Below are 12,171 nucleotides of genomic sequence, written 5' to 3'. Positions count from 1 at the left end.
GATTCGAAATGCTATTTACACCCATATCCTAATAAGTTCACCCCTTTTGTGTTTTTTGCTGCTTCCTTTCCGAAACGTTATGGAACTTTTACGAATTACGTAACGATACCCATTTTCTTTCCGGAATGTTGCGAAACTTTATGGATTACACAACAATGCTCTTTTTGACTTCCGGAATGTTGCGAAACTTTACGGATTACGCAACAATGCTCTTTTTCCTTCTGGAATGTCGCAGAACTTTACGAATTACCTAACGATGGGAGTTAAGTACCTTGAGGCGGTCAAGCAAAGGTTGCATGCCACCAAACAATGGTCCCCGGGCGAAATTAGGGTATGACACTTGGTATGTTATTTTCCTTCTTTACTGCTTCTCATTTACTTTTGTTGTTGTGCAGTTAAAATTTGTTTTAGAAAAACATAGTTTTGAAAGGATTAATTTTGATCCTTAATCAAAAGGTTTTTATAAAACTATTTTATTATTCATAAGTGACACATACTCAATACAAGATAAGTAAAAAGCAAAAATTGTTAGTTATCAGATTCTGTAATCTTAATGAGTAGGTTTTGAAGCAGTAAACTACAAGATTACTTGGTAGGTTCTACTTGAAAATATTTATTTATCTAAGTACTTGTAAACAAAATGAGTTACTTCCATTAATCTTCTAATTTTCCAAGTAGAGAATTTAAGAAGCTAAATTAGAAGCAAGTGTGCTTGTGCAAGAGATTTCCAAATCAGTTGTTGTGTCATTGTTCAACCCCTCTTTTAATTCACTTAAGGGAGGTGGCAGAGACCTTTGTAGTCTAATTTTTTAAGATAGGGACAATTATGGATCGATACATAAGTAAGAGAGACTAGCAACAATTTTCATCAAGAAAAGACTACAAATTAACTTCTTCAATATTCAAGTGATCTAGAGGAAATTTGTTTCTTAATCAGATTTTAGTGAGGTAACAAGTTTTGAGCATGTTTTAAGATACATGCTTTTAGATTTGATTTCAAATCTCCTTCCATTATGACTTTAATTGTGAATATATAGTTAACTATCCATAGATGGTGAAGAGATGGAAAAAAGATGTGCATGAATTTAAGCAACCAAAATTATCAAACTCTCGAGTTAACTAATAAACACTTGTAAGTTTATGATTTTATTCTAGGTACCGAAAATGATTTAACTCGTATTCAAACTCTTTTTTTTAGATGAACTTGAGTAAACTCTTTAAACTTTGTTAAAGTCACACAAACTCTCAAGTCAAGAAATGAGTTAGCAAGTTTGAAATCAAATATAATTTTTCCCCATTGACCCCAAAGTTATAGTGTTTTACTATATGCAATTCAAATAATTTGAAGAAATTATCTTTGAAATATTTTTACTCTATGAACTTACATTGTGTTTGGTTCTTAGAAAAGAAAAGGAATGAAAGTGTGAGAAAAGAAAAGAAATGAAAAGAAGTGAAATAAAGTATAAAGAGAGTGAAAAATTATGTTGTTTGGTTGAAGTGAATAGAATGAAAAAGAGAAAAAAAAACATTTGAACTAAAGTTGTTTGGTAGGTTAAAAGAATTTTTTTTAGAGTTCCACTATATTTTTTTAAAACTTTTCATTCTCTTTCATCTCAGTCAAACAATTCTCCACTTTAACTTTCCACTCCTTTCAACTCATTTCACTTTATTTCCTCACACACACACACTTTTATCTAAACTAAACTCACCCTTATATGATTTGGTCATTCATGTAGTTTAACCTTCTTTTAATGCTTATGTAGTTTAATCTTCTACTAAAAAAATATAGTTTAATCTTATTTAGTACTAATGTACTATCCTACTTTGTTATTGTGTTTTACTACTTTGCTTTATTATGAAATCAAAATGTTGACTTATTGTTGAGAGCATTATGTTATTCGTATATGTAATTAATAGATTTTTTGTTTAAATTTTTATAATTGGTAAAGTCTAAAGAGTTTTATGAGTTGACTCTACAAAAATTTTATGAGTTTAACAATCTCACTGGCAGTGATTTTAAATTCTCTAATGACACATTTCTAAAATATTCTTTAACCTAGTTATAGACAATCCTCCTCAAGGAAATTATAAAAATTTAGGGAAATCCCAAATCGCCATAAATGTTAAACTTGTAACACCCCGTTTTCTTTGGTTAGAAAAATTAAAAGGAGTTCTAATTAAAATAAATGAGTTTTTATTTAAATTAAAATAGAGGTTTGGAATAAATAATAAATACGAGCTTTTAGAAAATAAAAAGAAAATTTTTAGAAAATAAGAGAGGTTTATTCGTCCATTTTTTTATTTGTTTAATAGAGAGAAAAGAGTATTTTTATAATTAATAAACTAAACTAAAAAAATAGGAATAAGAATTAAGTCATCAGATTTCTTACTATATAAAGGAATTGTTAACCCTGAGTAGTTTTACAAAACATTTTTCTACCGTTTATGTTCCTTTTTCGCTAACACTTAAGAATCGAATAGAGCAACCAAAGGAGTTCTTCTAGGAGCACCGGAAATGTCACCATTGCTAACGGAGAACGCTTGAGCAACTACATCGAGGTAAGGGATGAGTTACTCATGCTTGGGAATTAGAATGAACATGTGTAGGGATCCCTAAAGGATAAATTTAGGGTTATTTTGGGCTGTTTTATAAATTTTAATTTTGTTCTTATGCTTTTATTCGCAAATTGATTGTGTTTCACGGATCAATTGATGTCCCGATACGAAATTGCAATGAAATTGATATATTTTTGTGTTAAGTGTGAACCCTAGAAATGATTTTTTTAATTAGCGTAATTTCTAAAATAGCCTGAGTATTTTTTTATATGAGATATTTGAGTGTTTTTCATCAATTTGTTTCTAATTATTCGCAAATTCTCGGGACTACATATTTGTTATCCTTGTGTGTAAATCAGATATGCCAAAGGTAGATATTGATTGAATATTGTTTTGTTAATTTTATACGTAATAATAAGGAAAATGAATGAGTCATGGATTAGCTATCTATATGTTATCCAATATTTGAATGTGGGTGCATGTATATATTCTCCCACATGTATGTATGTAAGTAAACATTCACCAGCCTTCATTGATAGTGGATGGTCACTTAATTAGAAAAAAAATGTAAGAGATGAATTCATGAATTAATCAACCTGCTTGTTAAAAACCAGTAAAGATAAAATAAGAGTTTAAGCATTTTAATTTGTAAATTAACAAAACAATGGTGAATAAAATCTATGTTCACTTGGATACAGGGAATATATGCAACTAGGATTCCTAATTAGCAAATGTTTAGATGTTAAGTATTCTAGTAAAATATGTTTTGAAGTCCAAAGGATGAGGAATTCATGTAGTGGTAAGAATGGAATTAAAACTCTTAGACAATTGCAGTCAAATTTTGACAGCAAAGGCGTTATTTTTACATATTCGTATAAACAGGTCTCAAGGAGTTAGAAGCTACTATTTTCTAGTTCTTTAGTTTTGGGAGTCCTTTTTCTAACCTCACTAATCTCATAATTTTTAAGCTATATGTTTATTTATATTAATATTTGTTGTTTATAATATTGTAGTGTTGTTATAGTATGATTATGAAAATTATGGTTAGATTTGAGATACATGTTTATTGAGTTGTGAGCTACGTGTGATTACACAACTGTAAGATCATTTGAGGGTGACGAGTTAAGGCACAACGAGTTAAAATGGTTTTGGAAATAATTGAGATTTTGAAAACAATTGAGTAGTTGTGTGTATTGCATAGTTCATAAGTAAAATCTGTGTCAAAATGTTTTCTAGGTTGGACCTGAATCAGGAGGAAGAGACCCTGACAGACTCCTCGGAGTTTAGACCTTAGGGGTAAATACACTCGGTTTGAGTGCTTCTTTAAGCCTGTGTTGGTCCAACATGGTTGGAACATTATCACAAAACAGAGTGACCCTGATCGGTCTCCCTATAATTTCACTTAGTGAGAGTGACCTGACTTACCCACTGTGAGGCATGTCTTGTCATGTACTCATAGGTGCCCGACGAGGTTTTTCATGAAAAATGGTACCACATTGCATGTAGGCTTGAGTTTAGTGTATTTGTTGCATAATGCTTGTGTCTGACTTGAATAAGTGTGTGAACTTGAATAAGTGTGTGTTTAGTATATCTTATTGAGGTTTTGGCGTTATTTTCTGGAGTGTGTGAACTTGAATAAGTGTGAATACTTGTGTGTGGTTGGGGCTGAATGTCATTTTGTTTCAAGTGAGCCAGCATATGATGAGTTCCATGCTTGAGATGAAGAGACTTAGTCTTTGTCAAGGAAATGCTCTGATATATGTGACATCGGGACATGGGGTTTTATTTCATATGTTACAATTTCATGAACAATATAGTTGTTTTTTTGTTTTTTGCTATTAGTTTAACTTCTTTTCATTCACTTTGGACGGTCTTGTTATGAGCAAAGATAATTTTATTATTTATTTGGACAAATTCTATTAGGATGTTCAAAAAGCGAATGTGAACCTTTTATCCTTTTTAAAATATTTTTATTTAAATGTGTTTTAAAACTTTTAATTAATTGCGCCTTTCTATTCCTTTCATTAGTACATATATGTGGGGGTAGAAGGTGTCACAAAATTGAGATCTTTTGATGCAAATATAATGACATATTTCTCGTCAGAAGACAATTGAAGACAAGGAAACTACATATTAGATCAACATGGAACCACAACTGACAAATTTAGGACTATATGTTGGGGAAAACTCATGCATCTCTCTTTATTCATATTCATGAGAAAACACGTCATTAAACAAAAAAGGCCAATACCAAAAGAAAAAACAAGACAACAAATTTTTTTAACGTGGTTTAGATTGTCAGTCCTACATCACACGATTTATTTTGTTAATGCAATTTAGACCCTCGAATATGCTTAATGTGATTTAGACCTTCATCCGAATTTGAAATTACAAATTTAAATTATTTTCCAACATTATCAAATAACATATGTCGTCTGTAAAATCTTTAGAAAGAATACTATTAGCACCTTAAAATAATCAATCAACTCACCTGGAACCCCTTCACAATCAGAATTAGATTATTGTTTGTGACTTTTGAATTGAGAAAATATAATACCCGATCAAATAGACATTTGAAAGAAAGTAAACAAACTACCAAAGCAAAACAAAATTATAGAGATGAAGTTTTCTCCAGTTTCAACGTAAAATTAAGGTGATTTTCATCACCCAAGTTAAAATAAGTAAAATTATGAATCAGATATGATATATAGTTTGGACAAGTTGTTAATGGGACAAAACTATTTCAAACATAACAACAAACATACAACATAAAGAACCAAGACTAAAAAGAAAATAATGCCATTTCAATATAGTGAACTGGAATCAGATGAAATTGATCAATAATTAGCACCTCGATTCCTATTTGCAGCTAGCTGTATGTTTTTCATAATGAAATCGCAAAATTTTGTTAAAAAAATGTATCACGTTTTCAATTATGATAAATTTATTAAGGAACTCTTGTATTATGTTACAACTTACGAAGAGGCGAGAAAAAAATTAGTAAAAGAACTAAGACAGCAAAATGATAGGGGAGGAGGGTTTTAAGAAGATCGGTGGTTATGCCTCAGGAAGTGATAACTGGTATGATAGGTGTGTTGAGATATCGTGGTTAATTTGTTTATAATACAGGTTAAAATATTTTTTTAAAATTTGAATTTCATCCCTACAAAATATTTAATTTTTTTGTCCTCATAAAATTATAATGTGTCATATTTTTTATCCGGAATAAAATTCACTTTTATCTAAATTTATATTTTTAATTTAAATTTTAATATGATTTCTGGGATTAAAAATCACCTCAAAATATAAATAAAAACTGCAACACAGAATGTAAACTCTATTCCTGAAACAAATTTATGTCATCTATACATTTAATTTTAATGCATTGTCCATGTAAATTACTTCTGCTATTACATATTTATCCATACTCATGAAACAAATGTGACTTCATAAGCAGCGTTTAACTTTTGACGCGGCAAATTATGATTCATGATAATATATAGAACATTTACACAATGAATCAAAATTGAACTTGTTAAATTACTTTATAACATTTTTCAATTACTTTTTCCAACAAAATCCAATCCATCACCAATAGTCCGAACAGGAACACTTGCCACTACTGAAATGGTGAAACCGGTATGCATCCCTTAATATGATTTTCCTGCCAATTATTTGACTAACCATCTTGAAAACAGAGTGGCAATCACCACAGACACGGAGATTTTTAAATATTCTAAGAGGTGAACCTTCTGAGCTATTGATCAACCCAAATGCAAGAGCAATTCTCTCACTATGGTTCCAAAGATTATGCTCCTTTTGTTCTTCGTCTGTATCTTGCAATGAATAGCTTGTGTCGGGCATATAGCCTGCCTCTCTGATAATCTTTTTGAGCTCTTCCAACTTTGCATAGATTTCTGCATTTTGTGGATGATACTGGTCTCCCATTCCAAAAGTAGTAACCTGGTTTTTCAACTTGACCCAACTACAGGCAGGTTTCTTCTTTATATTGTGTGATTCCATTTGCTTTCTCACATTCTCCACATCTCTCCACCTTCGGGTTGATGCACAGACATTTGAATAAAGAACATAGGCCGAATCATCGGATGAGTCCAGCTCGAAAAGACGGTCAGCAGCTTTCCTCGCAAGCTCCAAATTGCCATGTATTTTACAAGCAGCCAACAGGCTACGCCAGACGAGGTCAGTTGGTGGAACTGGCATCTTATTAATGAAATTTTCAGCCTCGGTAAGCTTTCCTGCTCTCCCAAGAAGGTCAATTATGCATACACAATGTTCTATTCCGGTGGGGACACCAAATTTGGTAGACATTGAAGAGAAGTATGCAAGACCCTCGTCCACCAAACCCCCATGGCTGCATGCAGACAAAAGTGAAACAAAAGTGACATGGTCTGGTCTCAGTCCCAGATCAAGCATCTCATGAAAAGCTTCCCTAGCCTGCTGGAAAAAACCATGCCTGGCTAATGCCGATATTAAAATGTTCCAAGACCTCTGTGACCTGCTTCTTGGTTGGGGAAGGATTCTAAACACATCATCAATTTCACCACATTTTCCATACATATCCATTGTTGCATTTAAAACATAATCATTTGACTCAAACCCATGTTTAATAATCAAGCTATGAAGCTGCTGACCTTCATCCAGTAGAGTTAAGTTACCGATAATGGCATGAGCTACAGAGAAGCTAAACTGATCTAAATGAATCCCATCATTCCTCATCTTTATTATAAGCTTTAGTGCCTCCTCACCAGGTCCATAATGAGCATTTGCAGAAAGAATGGCATTCCAAGTACTAGAATTCTTATTAGCTAATACGTCAAAAATATAGTTACTTGTATTAAGATCACCACACTGGGCATACATTGTAATTAGGGAGCTTTGGACAAATGTTTCTAATTCAAAGCCTGCTACAACTATATGTGCATGGATGGGCATTCCATGATCCAAAAGGTCATCAGGAGACAAAAAAGCACTGAGAAGATTAACAATAGTAATGTAGTTTACAGGCACACCTTCTTCTCTCAACAAATTGAAGGCTTCAATCGCTGCATTAGGTTCTTTGTTATCAGCATGTCCACCTATTAGTGCATTCCAAGTCACTTCATCTCTGTCAGGCATAATTTTGCACACCCTTTGTGCAGCAGCCATGGAACCAAATTTCCCATACATGGTAACCAATGCATTACCTATGATCAAATTGTGATGGAGACCAAGAAGAATCACAAAGGCATGAACAATCTTTAATGTTTCTAAATTATAACAGGCAGATAATGCAGTAGTGAAGGTTACATAGTTTGTCGCCTTTCTTGTTTGAAGCATCTCAATCAAAAGTTCTAAGGCACGTGGATAATTTCCATTGTCAACATGGCTTGCCATCATGGAATTCCATGAAATCAAATCTCTCTCTCGCATTTTATGAAATACAAACTCTGCATCCTCAGATTTTCCAGCCTGAGAATACATACTTAGGAGACTATTGCACACACAGACATTTGATTCCAGTCCAGATTTTACTACCATACCATGAAGCCCTCTTCCCCACCTCAAATTTTGAGCAGAGCCACACACTGGTAACAAGGCTGAAATAGTAATATAATCTGTTTTTGCATGAGTATAACGCATCTGAGAAAAGTATTCTAGAGATTTTTCACAATGACCATTATGTACACTTGCAGTAATTATTGAATTCCACGAAATAGTGTCACGTTCCTTCATGTCATCAAACACACAAGATGCCTCCTCTATGCTATCACAATTACCAAACATGGAAATAAGGGAGTTTGCCACAGACACAGTAGTATCCAATCCAGATTTGATCACACTACCAAGCACCTGATAACCCAACATTTTATCTACAAGCACCCCACAAGACCTAATAACCGTAGCCATTGCATTTTCATTACAGTACACCCCATCACGCCTCAAACGCCGATAAACACTCATAACCTCCTTTACACACCCATTATAAGCATAACCAACCATCAAAGAAGTCCAAGACACTATATTAGGTTCCTCAATCTCCTTAAAGACCATGTCAACCTCAGCAACCCAACCAAACGTACCATAAAAGTGAAGCAAACTCGTCCCAACAAATACATCACATGCCAAACCGCATTTGATCACATGGGCATGAACCTGAAATGCCCCTTCAGTCATGCACCCTGACCTATCACACGCGGTAACCAAACTAGCAGCCACATAACTGCTTGGCCTGACACCATGTTCAAGCATGTGGCAGAAGAATTGCATTGCTTTGTGATACCACCCCACTCGAACAAACCCCGACATCAAGTTATTCCAAGAAGCTTCGTTTCTCTCAGGCATTTTATCAAACACGTGTTGTGCATGCTCGATGCTGCCAAACTTAGAGTACATGCTGATCAAGGTGTTTGCCTGGAATGTGCCTAGGTGAATGACACCCTTCACGCAAAAGGCGTGCAGTGCCTTCCCAACAATGAAGTCTGTGATTATTGAAAAACCCTTTTGAGGAAAGCATGAAACTTGGGGGTTGGGGTGCCAATGGGTACCATAGTTCAAAGGTTCTTTTTCTTTTGCGCATGTTTCGAAGTGTGTAGTGGGTGGGGCTTGCACAAGCGTAAGAGTAGTTAGCTTTCGGCAATGCTTTGATAATCGAATCCGATGAGGCACCCCACATGACAAACTTGCGTAGAAGTAGTGCAAAGGCAATTTTTTTGCAGTATTCATCCAACATAGCAGAATCAGGGAACGGGTAAATGAATTAAGAGTGAAAGTGAAATTGGTTGAAAAATGACATGGCTATGAGTAGGGACGAATGCTTAGACTTCTCTGACCAAGTTTTAAACAGCAACCGGAACATGGCAATGGCAATGCAATACTTTTGGAAGCGAATTATATATTTTGTTTCAATAAAAACTTTAATTTTCACATTTCTTTCTTTCAGGAAACGGTATGCTCATACTGTTGCTAGTAGGAATAACAAACTTCTATTCTTATTATTTTAAGCCTTAAATAATGTTTTTTCCCTAAAAATTAAGGTATTTTTTTTAATTTTTTGTGCTTAAATATATTTTTAGCTATTTAAATTTGAGAAATTGTTTTTTAGTCCTTAAAAACATTTATTTTCATTAGTTTAATAAATTTTTGAAATGTTATTTTTAGTCCCTTTCGTTTTTTACGTTAATGATGTAATAATTTGTGACCATTTATTATCATAAAAAATATTTTTCTTAATTTAATTTTCTTAAAAATGATTTGTTGTAGTTTAAAACAACCATAATATAAAAAAATTACTAACAATTTTTCATTTATCTTTTTATTTTTCTTCTTTAATACTAGTAAAATATGTAAAAAAAAAAAATCACCAAACCATGCGAGTAAAATATTTTGGCGGTTTAAAATTGACATAAATCATTTTTAAAAAAAAATGAATAAATAAATTTTGGTGGTTAAAATCATTACAAATTATGAAATTATGAACATATTGAATAAAGAGAAGCTAAAAGTAGTTTTTAAAAAATTTGAGGACTAATACAAACAAATTATTTTTTTAAGGACAAAATAGAAAATTACTTAAATTAAATTTGAAGGATTAAAAAAATATTTAAAATTTTTTATAACCATGAACACATGTAAATTTGAAAGCTTAATACCTATGGTATGTTTTGCATATTTGAACTATATTATTGATGCAAATAGTTCTGGATATGTACAAGAGTGATGTGTTTTTACTTATTTGGCATAATAGCATTACACAAACCGCAAATGTTTTCTTCTCCACGGTCCCTACACCTCTACACAAAACGTTTTATCCTCTAATGCAATTTTTTTATATATTAATTTGAATTAAAATATAATTAATAATTTAATATAAGTAAATTAAAATTATATAAATAGCATGGTGGGTTACATGTGGGTACCCTCGTACTTGAAGAAACCCGACAAGAATGGGGATAAATATTAAAATTTAAACTCACCTCTTTTATATTTGAATTTGTACGCATCCCACCACCTTTAGCCGCGAGAGGGATGAGGAGAGTCAAACCAACCCTATTACCATCACTAGTGCAATCGGGGGCAATTTTATCAATGTACACTTTCTCTCTCCACAAAATTCTCAAAGTACACTACTTTGAGAAATTTTTCCCCAACTACACCTATTTTGTTTTTCCTATAGGGGAGTCGGGTTTGGGCACCCCGACTTCCCTTCGTGTGCTTTTTTTTTTAAATTAAATATTATATTATATAAAAATATTTTTAATTACTTTTAAAATTATTTAATTACTAAATTATTTTTTTAATATTGATTAAATTAATTTTTTTATTAACAAAAATATACATATAAAGAAAAATATAAAAATTGGATAAAATTAGAGTATAATTTTTTATTTATGTTATATGTAATTGTGTAGTTAAATTTATATTTTGTTAATTTTTGTATGTTCTTATAATTAAAAAATAATAAAATTAGATAGTAGTATTAAAGTACAGTAAAAAAAAACACCGCGAAAAAATATATGACACATCTATCTTATAAAGTAGACAAAATACTCAAATTACAGTAACTGAAATGATACTCGACAATAATGAAACATATTAAAAATTACAATTACAACGCAAACATAACAAAACTAATGAGGATTTGAAATATGTTATGCATAATACATGTCTTCTTCTATTTGGATTAATGGTTTGCTAAAAATAGCCATTATTGTGCAGAATCATTTCCAATAGTTGGATTGTGCTAACACCTTTAGCACGTCTTCATCATTTTTCAATTCTATTATCTCATATTCAATCAAATTTTCAGAATACTTAGAATGAACTGGTTGTCGAAAGAACAATCGTCTAACCAATTATGATCCTTGAATTCCATTAGGGGGAACCCATATAGGTACAACTTGGTTGATTAAATCCTTGAGTTTCTCCATGCCACATCCCGAAGGAATGCCAAATCTTATTGGATTAGTTCCAGTAAAGCAGTAACCCAAAAACACTCACCTTGACGTGGTATGTTCCACTTCCCATTGTAATACATAATTGCATCATGAGTAGGAGTGATGGTTGATTGAAGCAGGTTGAGTATAACATCTGGTGTTCTAATAATGGTACATAATAATTCTATAGGGCCAACACACGAGTATTGTTCATTGCACATTAACATTGTGTAAACATCATTATCATTTTTCAATTGTAGAGATTGAAAAAAATATTGTTGACCAGCATCTATGAATGGTTGTCGGTAGTAGATTTCATCCAGTAATTGATCGTTGGTTAGTTGAAGGGTGTTGTGCATTCTACACTTGAGTGTATCAAAAGAACAGTTGTTAGGAACTCACATTGGTGTTGGAGTGAGAGTTTGAAAATAAACACCAGTTTGGTTGTGAGTGATTGATCCATTTGGAAAAAATGAAAGCTAGTATGGAGTTAGAAATAGTCTAACTGCTTGTTTCTCCCAAAAATGACATAGTAATAAGATTGAATTTGGTTTGTGAAATTATGTTGTGTGAGATTGTGTTTGTATTGTGTATGTATTGTGTTATTTATAGTTGTATGAGTATTCTGCCACATTGATGTGTATTGGAATCCAATGTTTCTTTTTACCTAGTAAGTGAACAA

At 32.3% G+C, this 12,171-nt stretch overlaps 1 protein-coding gene across 1 annotated transcript; it reads right to left on the bottom strand.

Moving 5' to 3' along the window:
- Positions 1–5,896: 5,896 nt before the first annotated feature.
- LOC114378660 (pentatricopeptide repeat-containing protein At3g24000, mitochondrial) lies at positions 5,897–9,467 on the bottom strand. Its single transcript, XM_028337310.1, has one exon. It carries the CDS (start codon positions 9,277–9,279, stop codon positions 6,145–6,147), a length of 3,135 nt encoding a protein of 1,044 aa, XP_028193111.1. The 5' UTR covers positions 9,280–9,467; the 3' UTR covers positions 5,897–6,144.
- Between the last annotated feature and the right edge of the window lie 2,704 nt (positions 9,468–12,171).

This window comes from Glycine soja, chromosome 12, assembly GCF_004193775.1.
Source record: "Glycine soja cultivar W05 chromosome 12, ASM419377v2, whole genome shotgun sequence".
Taxonomy (NCBI): Eukaryota; Viridiplantae; Streptophyta; class Magnoliopsida; order Fabales; family Fabaceae; genus Glycine; species Glycine soja.
Note: the sequence above shows the minus strand (reverse complement) of the source record. Positions and strands in the feature narration are given on the sequence as shown.

Bases quoted from the DNA above. Each gene is read 5' to 3' on its own strand.
- LOC114378660 (XM_028337310.1), bottom strand. From the start codon at position 9,279: ATGAATACTGCAAAAAAATTGCCTTTGCACTACTTCTACGCAAGTTTG.